General features: G+C 43.1%; 1 protein-coding gene across 6 annotated transcripts in view; it reads right to left on the bottom strand.

Annotated features, from left to right (window-relative positions):
* Positions 1-14060, bottom strand: part of ATP8A (ATPase phospholipid transporting 8A1) — a 125571-nt gene that overhangs the window by 17590 nt on the left and 93921 nt on the right. For all 6 annotated transcript variants that reach the window (XM_084601969.1, XM_084601968.1, XM_084601970.1 and 3 more), the window contains 20 exons: positions 13749-13860; positions 12188-12270; positions 11330-11379; positions 11092-11161; positions 9400-9487; positions 9203-9255; positions 8283-8369; positions 8105-8152; positions 6666-6756; positions 5879-5943; positions 5653-5742; positions 5394-5476; positions 5131-5236; positions 3766-3843; positions 2866-2976; positions 2711-2785; positions 2444-2566; positions 1915-1993; positions 1511-1572; positions 1321-1377 (listed from right to left, as the gene is read on the bottom strand). In XM_084601969.1, coding sequence (XP_084458095.1) covers positions 1321-1377; positions 1511-1572; positions 1915-1993; positions 2444-2566; positions 2711-2785; positions 2866-2976; positions 3766-3843; positions 5131-5236; positions 5394-5476; positions 5653-5742; positions 5879-5943; positions 6666-6756; positions 8105-8152; positions 8283-8369; positions 9203-9255; positions 9400-9487; positions 11092-11161; positions 11330-11379; positions 12188-12270; positions 13749-13860 — 1611 coding nt within the window. The remainder of the gene's footprint in view (positions 1-1320; positions 1378-1510; positions 1573-1914; positions 1994-2443; positions 2567-2710; positions 2786-2865; positions 2977-3765; positions 3844-5130; positions 5237-5393; positions 5477-5652; positions 5743-5878; positions 5944-6665; positions 6757-8104; positions 8153-8282; positions 8370-9202; positions 9256-9399; positions 9488-11091; positions 11162-11329; positions 11380-12187; positions 12271-13748; positions 13861-14060) is intronic.

Consider the following 14060-nt stretch of genomic DNA (forward strand, 5'->3'; position numbering starts at 1 on the left):
AGCGCATTGCACTCTGCGCTTTCTCCTTCCGCAAGAGGAGATGCAGTTGAAAACAGACACAGTATGAAGCAAGAGCAGTGAAATCAAAAGGAGAAAAAAATATGGTGGCCAGTTAGGCTCTAGCTTTGATACGACAGCGCTAATGGCTCCTGTATGCAGCTCCCCCTGTAGATTTTCTTTATATACAGGCACTTCTCTGCTCGCTTAATCATTGAGCTCTTAATTTGTGCTCCTATTATCTCACGCATGTTTATAACCGTACAGTTATAATTGCTATCACAGCACGTGCAAGGCCATCCAACGCAGATATGAAGCCCCACTTTAAGTTTTAACCAATACCCCCAAATACACCTGAGTGGCTTAAGGGTATCGTGACTGACTCAAGATCTAATCTAAGGGTTCCCTATTCAATTCCCTTCCCACCTCACAGGAGCTGCCAGAGCTCTGCCAATTCAGCCATGTAATGAGATCTCGTTACATCAACCCCCCCCCCCCCCTGCCATAAATGTCCGGCCATGTCCCCTGCCATCTACAATTAACAACACCAACAATTCCAACACTAGATTTTCTGCACAAGGCATTTAATGCTACCATGTTAAAAATAAACGTGGGAAATGGTTCTGTATGAAGCACAGAGCTAAATCAGTAACCTGACGTGAAAAAAAGAAAACATCAAAAGTTGTTTATTTCCACAGAACAAAAGAAGCTTCCAACATTACCAACGAGAACAATTAATACACCAGGCCATTAATGAACACCCAGTGGTACTCTCGAATGGCATTACAAACAAGAACAACTAATACATCAGGCCATGAAGGAAGGACCCCCCTACTTCCCGTCAGTGGTATGCTCGAATGGCAAATCGTTGCTGGTCAAGTTCTGAAACTACACGTAAGCATGCCTCGACTGTTATGTTCACCTGAATGGAAGCTAACATATTTATTGTAGATTACTGATATTTATATATACTACGCATTTTATTAGCTGTTGACATCACATTGTGCTGTGCATGTAAACATAATATGCGTGTACAATGCCAATGAAGAAGCAAGGCTGTGCACATTTTAAACTGTCTGCCTCGGGTCCCATAGTACCCCTCCACCAAAGCAAAATAACTGTACCAAATCTACAAAGATCCTGCATGAATACACAATAATTGAGGCTTTGGATGGCTGCTAACAGAATATGCCAAGCAAATAAAGTAAAACAAAAATCCTCTCAAAAGTGCCAAGCACTTTACTAAAGCGACTGCAGAAACAAACGCTGAGCCCAAGAAAAGCTTCTTGTTGCATGCATTACAATGAGCCATGGCAACCTTACCCAAGTCCACGAGTTCATCTCCAGACCAGCTTTGAGGCACACAGTCACCACAACGTACTGAAATGGTGCAAGAGACACAGTCGACGCACACTTAATTGAGAGCAATGCAAAAACATAAATGCCGCTGTACACAACTTTTGCATCCCGCCCCTGCATTCTTTGAAACGACCCAAGAGCAAGTGGCGCTCACCGTGTACACCATGTTTCCAAACATGAGGTATCCACCGTCCCTTCCATTCGCCCAGGCAACGTCTGCATCGCAGGCAAAGAAGAACATTCTATACGACACTGGATCACTGCCAGCACCAACATACAAGACGGCTCGGCCAGTGCAACGCAGGAAGCACCGACATCTACAAAAATAAATCTAAATCTTCTTCATTCTGTAACTTCCCTTTTCTTTTCTTTTTGAAGAGACAAGGAAAGACAAAAGATGTCACACTAACAGGATGGCACTGTACAATGAACACCATGAAAGGGTAGATAAGACTGCGTTGCAACATTAGGCCCGTTCTCAAACTGAGCCACAGTGGTGCGATGCCAGCTATGATTCAATGCCTTTGCAGGGCACAAAATGAAGAAAACTCAACTTGCCCTGCTTTATCCCCAGCATCGTGAGCCAGAAGAGGACTATCGAGTGGTAGATTGCATCAATGATCCACACCCAGAATACCTGCAGTTCGACAGATTGGTTGGTGGAACAATTTCAATGAACCCGACCAAATAACCGAAATGTAGCATCGGCATTGCAAAGTAAGTGTGGCGGTCAGACAGATCAAACCACTGTTCGTACTAGAGGTAAACATCGAGTGAGAGGCAAGGAAAGATGATCTAGTAGAAAAAAAAATCAAACCTGTAGACTCTACAGTCGTTTTCATTCCTATTCACAGAACTTAGACTGGCTGTACCTCACCACTGTAACCTATCTTTGCTGCTCACCACAACAGCTAATTTTACGCCCTTGATTTCAACTACAGTGATTCCAAATATGAGAACATTTACTGACTCGCTGAAGAACCAGCCCAGCATCAAGCTCACCTCGACACTTCAAAGAAATGAAACTCTTTCTAGAATAAACTGCAAGAAATGCTCACTGACAAAAAGCTTTGCTTGATGTTCTTACCTTGGCATTGAAGCCTTCAGCATTCTGAGACGACTTGTAGAGTGCCGGATATTTCATCATCACTTCCGCACTGCACGTGCGGTCGAAGAGACCAATGGCGAGCGGAGGAGCAGCGGTGAACATCTGCAATGTAAACAAATTCAAAATCAAAACTACTACATCAATCCCTCGATAATAAAAAAAAAAAAAATCCTAAGGAACTGCAAGCAGCTCAGCACACGATCACGCACAAGAAGCCAGCTTGCTACCAGTGATCAGTCTACTCACCACATTGTACATGCCGATGGACCACCTCTCAAACAGGGTTTGTCCAGACCAGCCACTGACAGCTGCGAACCACAACTGTGGATGCGCAAGAGAACGTTAGCTCTCAGCATGAGCACACACAAAGCTCTGTGAGGGCAGCAAGCAGTAAGCCTCACCTCAATGACATAGAGGCAGATGTTCTTGTGGAACGAATAGAGGATCAGCCGGCACATTCTGTTGTGGTTCCACGCACCATGCACAAACAGCAGACGACGCAGAAATCGAAACTGCAGAAGATTGCAAAGGTAGCTGTAAGATTTTTCATGTGCTTACATCCCCGCACCGAGCACGTAGTGATGTGGCCCATGTCTGCGATAGCTTTTTTGGGTATGTTGCCCTTCAAAAGGCAATAAACACGCAATAGTATGTAATCTTGTAATGACATAGCTTAGAGGAGAACATTTACACTGTATTCTTTTTTTTTTTGCACTAACACTGTTTTAGTTTTATTCAATTTACACGCATTTAAAACTTTAGGGCCAACTTCGGCCTAATAGCTTTCCCTGCCAATCTCATTAGAAATCTCTGAATAATGACCAATCTCTAAAGCACAAAATAAAAGAATCCAATTGTAGTATGAAAACCATCAGTGCACGAAATAACATAGATTAAACACAAACAGCGGGGCACACTGATATACTATTGCATCCACCTAATAGATTTCCCTGCCAATCTCATTAGAAATCTCTGAATAATGACCAATCTCTAAAGCAGAAAATAAACGAATCCAATTATAGCATGAAAAAAAGTAGTAAATTTGTTAATAAAACAGGCAGTTTGCAAGGATTCTGTCCGTGATTTATCCTCTTTCTTTTTTGCCATTGATCAGGCCAATTTTTGACGTAACAGTTGCAGACATTGCTTGCTGAGGTGCGTGTTAGGACATCAGAAACGATAAGTGGCAAAACAAAAATTAACCAGAAGAAGAATTGCCGCAAGACACAACCCAAAATCTCCAATTCACCATAAAATAAAGTAGGATGTTGCATTTGCAAATAATGCATAGACTTACTTACCTGTGCAATTGAATAGTCAGAGGCACAAGCAGCCTGCAAGCCTTCCATGCCACTGATGCCGATGCCCACATGTGCAGCCTACAGGGCAGAGCATTTACAATATTCAGTTCAACAGCCTGCGAACAAAAACTCCCCGAAATCATGACAGCGTGATTCCAACGTTTGAACGACAACAAACAAGCTGCACTTCCTGATTAGCAGTCCACAGGGACCTTGATTTCGGAGCCTATGCATGACATCCTTTAATGACGAAAACACAGCCAGTTAAGGTGACACTTTTCAGGCACATTTTACAGAATCAGCCCACAAGAGTTCACTGAAAGTGAAGGTAGTTTTGTGAGGTGACAGTTAGTATATATTTTTTAACGAAAGCAGGCCACATAACCGTTTTATAAAACCTGAGGTCACATGATGAGTCCCACAAAGATGAAACAGGAAGGAAAGAGATGACCTTTCATTTCGGAGCACAAAAGTCTCAGCTTTGACCCAAGGAAACCCTCCTAGCGATTTCGCGCCTGGTCAGGCTATAACTCATGGAGTAAGTTACAGGCATGCACAAGTAGACGCTTCATTAATACGCCTAGCAATGCCTGCAGTGCTGTCTCATTGTGCGAAATACTTCCCGACCCTAACGACCACAAAGTTGGTAAACCTCTCGAATGGAAAAAAAATTGCCATTTATCCAGCTTTTGATGCGGGAAATGAAAGGCAAAAATAAGTTACAGGTAACTTGCATAGGTAGTCAAACGCAAAATAGGTGCCCTAGCACTGCTTACAGCCATAACTGGAGAGATAGAGAGGTGCGGGGAGAATGTAGGTCATGAGCAAAGCAGATGCTCGACGGTTCCGGCAAAGAAGTGTAATCGAAGAGCAAAAAAGTGCACCTGAAGGCGAGCGGCGAGCGCCCGTTCCGTTAAGGCGCGATGGTGAGCACAACCTACTTTCCGATGCAGCGAGCAACACAGAGCAGAGGTCTAGGGAGCACCACACATACATGTCTGCTGTTCATCAAGGCTGAGGGGTTACTGATGCAAGGGGAGAGAGGCCGAAGTTGAGGGAGCACGAGCGACACGTAACTGCTCAGTCCGAAGTCACATGCATATATACAGTACTGCACAGTGACGTGACGGCACAGTGACATGCCAGACGACCGCAACTGTGATATGCTCCACACTCTCACTGGCTGCAGCTGTGCGGCCGCATCGTCTCCTCATTGGCTAAGCCTCGTGACGCTTGAGTCGCCACTCTCTTTTTTAAGCTTCAAAGTCAGAGAGAGAGATAAAGAAAAAGTGGCCTCAGAGAGACGTCGGCAAAATCTGTGATTGCAGCTAGTCCTGCTAAGCATTAAAAAGGGGGCAAACTGACCTGAATCATGGCAACGTCATTGGCGCCATCACCAATGGCCAATGTGACGCAGTGCGTTGAGCTCTTCACCATTTCAACTATCTCTGCTTTCTGCATAGGTGATACCCTGCACGGATGAAAACCAAAATGAGTGTCACTAAAATGAATTTCTGCACAAGCCTCGAGCACAGCCCGTGAGACAATAATGTGCGAAACGTGTCATTTAAGCACTCTCTTTTTAGTCACCCTTACGCTTTGTGGGAGGAAGCGTCACATGCACATACCTGCAGCAGATGCAGACCTTGCATGAAAGGGCAATGTCGACAAAGTCCCGCCGCACGTCGGAGGACAGAGCATACTTCAGTGTCTGCACACAGGAGGAGGCATTCGACATGTCTTAACAAGGAGGAGCCAGCTAGACCACTTTCTTCTCATGCCATTGAACTTCCAAAGGCAAAACCTCTCAGCCTGCACCAATGCAAGGCTCAAAGCTTGCCTAGCTGCATTTGCCGTTGGACGAAAAAAGCGAGCAAAAGCACTCACCTTTCCGTCAACCACAAGCGCGAGCTCGTTTTCTTTCCTGAGGAGATCGCCAAAATCGTGGGCGTGTTTACGAATGGCTTCTCGCGTAGCCTGGAAACGGAAGTATAAGAAGGTTTGTTCCTTACCCTGCTGGTCCCTATCTGTTTCAATAGCAATACCATATCCCTGCCTAGCACAAAATAATGCAATAATGCAGCAAAATAAGATGTAAAGAAACGATGCTTACATCTAAGCTTTCTTCATTAATGACTAGAAGTGGCATTGACTGAGAGATCAGTCTTGTTGAGTACCCTGAAAGAGGAAGAATCATAAAGAGCCTGCACTCAACAGGCACCATTTTTGTGCAGAGGGTACTAATGCATGAGCAACATGGCAGATAAGATTAGCACGAGTTACGTTTCCTGTGGACGCAAAACATCTTTGGGTGTTCTCTGTAAAAAATGCAAAAAGTCCTACTTCTCCCTCAATTTATTTTTATTTTGTTTCTACACAGTGCGAGATTTGGGTGCAAGAAAAACACAAAATTGCTGCAAATCGAGGAGTTCAGATTTTAACAGCTGCAGCAGGTATCAAATATGTGACAGAAATAAAGAAATTACAATTAAAAATTTTATCAACAAACTATATTTGAATAGTTCTTCACAAACAAGAAAAAAAGAACTGTTTAACAGATCACACCCTTCATTTCCAAAGAAGTTTCACTGACACCAGGTTAATTTTTGTAGCGAAAGCTACACTGTGGTAGGTTTTCAAGACCTCGGGTGGCCGCAGCTACGTCATGAAGAAGAGGAGGAAGAAGAAGACAAAGAAGAAAAAGAAGGAGAAGGAGAAGAAGACAAAGAAGAAAAAAAAAGGCGAAGACGAAGGAGAAGAGGAAGAAGAACGCTTGGTCACCCGCAGCTAATGCTTTCGCTCTACATTCAGTTCAGCAGCATTGAACACTTCTAATTTTTTCCACGCATCTTTTTACTTCGATTTCTTTACATTCACCACACTCACTTTGCTCGGCCTACCTATATTAATGGCCGTTTCCTGCTTGTCCCCTGTCAGCACCCAAACTTTGATGTCAGCTTTCAGCAGGTCAGCAACTGTTTCTGGAACACCCTGTTTGTGCAAAACAAAGAACAATGCTCAACAATCGAAGCAACTTGCACCGGTGTATAAAGAAACACTAAAGGTAACTACATTCAATGACAATCATCGGTACAAATTGATTCTCTGCCTTTTCTGGCTACGTTGATGCCTGCTCGACAGCATAAGACCCATTCACTGGCAAGAATAGTTGGAGTAAAAAACCTTCCCACCAGTTTATCCAAACTAGTCCCCCATAAAAAGAACAGGTTTTGAAGTGAATGGCCGCTGGGATATGCACCCCAAATTTGTGTCAATGTGTACATTATACCTGCGCAATCGGCAGGTGGTGACAACACCTGTACTTCGTTCTCTGGCCTATTCTAGCCTACAAAAGCTCCGTTTTCAGAGTGGCCTCAGTGATTAGAATGTGGCACCATATCGATACAGGCCAACTTCCTTTTTGTCCTCAATGTTCCTTCTAAGTTCAGAGAGACTAGAGTTACGCCACAGGAAACTAAAATAATCATTTATTGAACTCCTGTTCCAGAACATTCGTTACGTTACACTGCACACAGTGCTCTTGCAAGGTGTGCTTCTCCAAACAGCGGCCATCACTTTTTAAAAAACGGCTGGAGCCAAGTCAGCTGTACAGTCCTGGGCACCTGATGGTAGTGCCGACGCTGTAAAACCACGTGACGTGGTGCATGTCGAGTGTGACTGAAAGTGCCCTTCGTTCTGCTGGATTGTTCTGAACGTGAAAATGCTGCCGTGCGGGAAAGCCAAAGTTCTGTGAACCGGCTGTTGTCCGGTGAAGGCAGCCTTGCCGACCAAAGGCTTGCAGCAGCTCTCACGTGACCTGCTTCGCTGCCGAAGGAGATGAAGAAATCAACTGTACCTTATTTTGACAGAGTTGTTATAGTGTTTGTAGTGCACCGGTAACAGAATCAGGCCTCTTATGATCAGTGGTGGCCTTTCCCAAAGCACCCTCTGCAGCAGCTTTGGTGTGAATGACCAAAAGTACTTGTGCACACAATGCAACACGCGAGGTAATGAGCGGCCTGCAGGTATGCGTGCACGCACCTCGCGGATCACCGCGCCCGCGCCGAGCTGCCAGTATACCGGCAGGCAGCACGTCGCTGCAGAAAGCACGCTGTTAGCGTAGATACATCACACTCGCACGTCTGGGTTATAGTGCAGCTCATCCGAAGACACGTTTTAGGATCCAAATTACTGATATATCGAAATATTTCGAGGTCCCCTTGGAGTTCGATATATCTGGGATCACCTCTACGACAGGTACCAGAAGACATTACGTATCCACAGACACTCATTTTGTTTATACCTCTGCAAGGTAGTGCAACAAAAAATGAACACTCACATCCTGCAGTCTATCTTCAATGGCAGTGGAGCCCAGGAGAGAGAGATTCTGCGATTGGAGGAGATTGCTAAAATCAGTGGCCTAATTCCGCAGCAGTTTCCCTATTTCATGCTTATACTCTTCATGTCAGTACAACCAAATGAATTAGCTCAAGCAGTATGGCAGCGCCCAATCATACCGTCTCAATGAGCTGTGCAGCGTCTTCAATCTTGCGCTCCCTCATCTGCAAGGCTGTAGTTGCCTTATGGTAAGTATTCCTCCACTCCTGCAAAAATGTTAAGAGATTGCTGCAAGTTAATAACCTTGATAAAAACGACATTTCAGCACAAAAGTCGTAGCACACAAGTGCGAAGACCTTATACGTGATGCAAGTGAATGATTTTTTACATCTAAACACACAACAGATTTCTAAAGGCTAATATCTAGCTATATTTGTTAAAACGAAGAAAAATACAGCGGACCATATTTTCTGATAAAGATTACTGGCAGCATGTCACGGTCTGCAGTCAACAGAAATCAGCCATTCTGGATGCCCCTAGTTTGTACTTAGACCTGTTTACTCGCTCTCATCGCATGAACATGCAGTCATGCCCGCAAGTGCTTGACAAGACTGCACAAGGAATGCATGCACTTTTTCTTCCCTCCTAACTTCATATTCCCATATTCCCTGCAATGTGAAGTGCAATTGAGCGAGGAGAGGAGAAAGGCTTTGTGCAGCAGTTACCACGTCCTTCTCTTCTTCCTTCTGGAGGGAGAACTCATAAAGGATAGTGTTTTCTATTGGGCTTTGGCAATGATGGCCGGCAACTTTTCCCTTCAAACAAAATCTATGCAGCCAAAAGGGCTTACGACCTTTACAGTCATGTGTGCCTTATGTTTGTTATTTAAAAAATGTGCTGCAGCAATTCACTGAAATTTGTATAACTGTAATCAACAAAAGTAAACGCTGTATATCTCACACAGCGCATGTAGTACTAAAAATAAAATGTGCAAAATGTGCTTTAGTCTTTCTAGGAGAAACCTTCAGCATGTAAACTTTTGTCAGTTAAATCTACTGCTAGAAGTAAATGCAGGTTGCAAGTACAACAGCAGCCTTACCTCGTAGTATTCTGGCGAAATGTCCGCTTCTGCGAGACACAGTGTTCGCAAACCTGCGACAAAAAAAAAACATTCTGCATGAAAACTATTTCTGAATTGACGTTCCTCCCATAAGATGGTATTTACATAGTCTCCTTGTCATTCCAAAAATTCTCGCAAAATTAATAGTAACTGACGAGGAACATTAATGTGCCAACCTTGTGAGGCAAACTCTTCCAGGTGCTTGAGGTTGATGTCTTTGAAGCTCTGACTCTCAGTTCCAAGTCTTTCATAGATGACAGTGTCCTGAAAGAAAAAAAAAAAAAAAAAAGATTACACTGGTTCAACACTGCTGAACCAAATATTGAGCAAAAGCATTAGCTGGAGGTGACCGAGCGTTCTTCTTCCCTTTTGCTTTTTCCTCAGCCCACATATAAAGCCCCGCTTTAACCAAGCCGTATGAATGTGCCTTAGTGATCTATAGGAGTAACGTGAATGCCAGGGTCCTAGCAGGCCGATTCTGACATAACCGTCCCATGTGAAACGAGAGGGCCAAGTTGGCAGCTCCTGCCAACCGCTTGAGTTGGTAGCCCAGCTCTCATCCTAGTGTCACGTGGGGTGTGACGTCACAGCGTCATGTGGGTAAGACGTGGCTATCAGCCGCGCTACGCTGAAGGCTCGAAACCTAGAGTAGTATTGCTTTCGCAATAAAAATAGCTGCTCAATTGGATGCCAGCACTCGCATCCACATATCTAATCTTGTACTGCTTATACCCTAGCAAACAGATAAGCTCTAAGCCAGTTTTCCTTGACAAATTCAACTCAGTTACAAGGAGTTGAACTTGCCATAACTATAATCCCCATTCTTTCATTAACTCTTTAACTAAGCATCATTCATACTGCAGTTACTTAGGAGACTGTTTCTCTTCATCTCTAGTCATTATAAAAAGCATTAGCATTAAAGGCCCCATTCTGCACAAAATCCGGCGTCAGAACAGGGGCTGTGAGCGTGAAATCCTGAGCACTGACTGCTCAGCAGGTTGTGTGACCACGTAACATGGCTGTGTTGGTAACAGCTGCAAACTCAAGCAGTTCCTGCGAAATGGGAAGGTGAGATGGGAATCTAACCGGGGCCCTTGGATTCAGAGTCAGACACACCCCCCTAGGCAATTCAGGCACGTTCGTATGGCTCGGTCAAAAGCGGAACTTTATATCTACATAGGGTAGGTCTTTCATATAATGTGGTAGCCTATGACTACAGTCAAATCCACTTATAACAATAATGCTTTGAACAATATACTGAATATATGCCCTGCACCCTGCAGAGAGATGCCAAAGAGATTTCTGTGAACCGGTCAAAGTTTACTAATTATGAGGTTCTGCCTGCAAATAACATGAGTGAAAACTGTAAGCTACTCCCTCTCAACAAAATTTGTCAAATTTACAATAATAACATTTTTTTGGCACTTAACATTACATGCGAGATAAGAGAGGCACAAATTAATGAATTCCTGACAAAACAAGTAGCCAAGTACATGTAGTGAATGGAGTTCGGCAAGGGGAGCTGTAAACAGCAGCCATGAACACTGCTGCATCATACTCAAGCCAGAACATAAGTGGTGCTCAAAATACTAAATAAATAAAAAATAAATAATAAGTGCTAAAACTGAGAAACCCTGCTCTAGAGCATAGAAGAAGATTTGAATATTTGTTTGTAGACTGCCTTGACAATTATCTCCATGCATAACAGAAGCTCCATTTTTCTATGTAGAGAACAAACTGGTCAGAACATCATCACGTACACATTGGTAAGAGCACCACAAGAATAAAAAGGAATTAGCAGTGATTGCGATGCTCTTATACTGCAAAAGCCGGCCGAGCAACTGATTTAATTCATGGTGCATACTTACAGCTCCCTTGCAGAAGAGCTTGATTTTGCCCTGGGGTGTCCGAACCAGAACAGACATTCGTTTTCGGGTACTGCAGCAAAGAAGGAAAATTATACTCAACTAAACTGCAACAAAGAATCAAAAATGTAATCGTATGTCTAAGACATTTAAAAAAAGCAAAGCATTATTAAGTATCGGTAGCAGCATTTTCAATTTCAATACAGTGAAAGTGTATTTATGGAATGAGTATAATACTGACCTTGTAAACTCTATGACATTCAAAATTTCATACTTTTCATTCGCACCAAACTGAAAAGAAAAGAAAATTGAGGAAACAGCGAGCTCAGATCACCACTGCTACAAAAACTGATAGCAAAAATTGACTAAACTCCTTTTTCTAATTTTCCACGGCAGGTCTCGCAAACATGCAGTGATGCACTGAGCTAGACCACGACAAAGCTCGTAGCCCTATAAATAACTCCAGCAGAAAAATAATCCTGGGAAGACTCTTAAAACTATTAAGGAGCCACTAATAGTTTACAAGCCCTAGAATTTAACTGCACCATGAAAAACTTTGAGTACAAAGAACATGGATGCATTCACGTCTTTGCTGCTGCGTTTGCTGAATGTGTTAACATTTTTTCAGCCCCAAAACTCATAACTATGATGAAATCTTCTGCTAAAAGGAGGCTTGCATAAGTATGCAGCTTTTAATTGCATTAAAGCTACCAGATTGGGGTACATTAATCAATATATGATTCTGGTAAACGTTAAGCTGTTTAAACCTGCGGCTACTGTGTGTGATAGTGATGACACACCAACCGCCAAATACTGAAACAGTTTACAACATGTGTCACCAGTAGTGGGCAAAACTGTGCTTCAAGTAAGTGATCGTAAAATTTCAATTTCAAATGAACTTTCTGCTGTGTGAGGAAAAAAACATTCCTGTCCAAAAATGTGACGATCGGATAACTAGCTGCGACTTGCAATCAGCAGCAAAGCTGTCTGGTTTTTTGCCTAAATTTATTAACTTCAACACTGTGTGACGTACATAAGAATGCACTTGAAAAGCAATATTCGACTAAAATCCGAAACGAGAAAGAGAAAGGCCACTCACAATGTTGACAGTCACGTGAGTTGGTGTTCTTGTCGTGAAAACAAAGCCAACTTCTCGTGCACCCTTTACAAGGGCACCTTCATCTGAAAAAAAGGAATATTCATAATTATGATGTAATGAGAAGCTTTATTTGCAGCACTCAAAGCAAGCCACAATTACTGCGAGCAATGTGCTTTAGACAGTATCGAGGTGACGTAGCCGAAAGCTCAATAAACATCTGTTCCTCTCAGAGTTGATGTCGATACCTTAGCAATACGAGGCAACATTAAACAAATAAGGTAGCGAGTATAACAGGTTGCGATACAACATTGCTTTTTTTTTTCCTTGCAAAGGTTGCATACTGTGACAAAGGCTTGCGCACTTACACTAAATTACCACACTAAATAACTCACCAGAACTCAGTGCACGATAGGTGCTTAACTAAGCCCTGGAATACTGTGCAACCTTGCTCACGATGGACAGGAAAGGCAATCAAAGCTAAAATATTTTTCATCCAATGGCACTATTATTCCTGTATTTAGTTCCTAATACAAAGGCAGTTAAAACTACAATTGCCCTATTAGCTGCAAAGTGGTTGTAAGTTATAACAGACATAAAAAAATACCTGTTCTTTGACCAGGTCACCCTCGCACCATGTAAAAAAAAATTCAGCTGGTCTGACTTAGCAGAAGCCTACTCATGCGGAAATTAATACGAAGACAGCTAGTACAAGACTTAATGTAAAAAAGAATAAACTGAGTAAGCTTAACTTATATTGCATCAAAAGCAACTCTCAGCAAGAGTGAACATAACCATTGTCAATTCTTTTCTATATCTGGAGTAGAACAACCTAACTGCTGGGCCACTACCGTATGGTATAATATATGGGTTTTGACGTCCCGAAGCAACGTGGGCTATGAGGGATGTTGTAGTAGAGTACTACGGAAATTTCGGTTACCTGGGGTTCTTTAAAGAGTCCTAAAAGCCCTCAGTACACGGATGCCGTGTGTTTGGCCTCCATAGAAAAGCGGCCTCCGCGATAGGGATCGAACCTGTGTCATTGGGACCGGTAGTTGCCAGTTGAGCGCCATAACTACTGAGCCGCCACGGCTGACCACTGTAAGCTTGTCATTCCAGGCCAGGGTATCAACTTATCAACACCAGAATATTTTTATGGAAAGCGGCATTCTCGCGTCTTTGAGGTCAAGACATCGTTAAATTACTGCTGCCTGGCAGTGAGACTTTGTATGAAATGAATACTTAAAGGTGATGTTGACTTCGAGATAGCCTACCAAGCATAGGCAAAACTGAGAGGCTTAGAATCAAGACGTCTTATGTGGAAAGTGCAAGGTGTAGCCCAAGGATGCGTCCCTGACTTTGTACCAAACACTACCACAAAGATAACACTTTCCAGCACTCCAAGCATCAGTGCTCACTGCTACTCTTCCAGCTTTCAATACAAAACAATAACTTAAATGCAGAAAGATTATCTTTGTGTTACTCTGGCAAAGATGCTGCGTTGAAAGGGAACAAAAGCTCCATCACATAACTGAGTCAAATATGTGTGCCATACAAGCATTACCGGGTGAAGCGGCCTGGTACTTGATGTACTGTGTTTCGCTGTCAATTTCAGGGACCACAGTGTGACAAACGGCCATCAAGGTGAAGAACTCCCGCACATACGGTGTAGCAGCCTAAACAGACATGGAAAAAAAATATATATGCGCATGAATAAGAGGCAATAATTTTGAAGTCATCTGCTAAGCTTGAGCAAACTGCACATGTTGCAGATATGCCTGTCGCAGATACCCCTGTCAAAGAGAAAGGTCAACAAAGCATCAAAACAAATGCACGTGAAGCAGCAGATGAACAAAAAGATGTGCCATCGAAGAAG

Source organism: Amblyomma maculatum, chromosome 4, assembly GCF_055883805.1.
Source record: "Amblyomma maculatum isolate TAMU_Amacu chromosome 4, ASM5588380v1, whole genome shotgun sequence".
Classification (NCBI taxonomy): Eukaryota; Metazoa; Arthropoda; class Arachnida; order Ixodida; family Ixodidae; genus Amblyomma; species Amblyomma maculatum.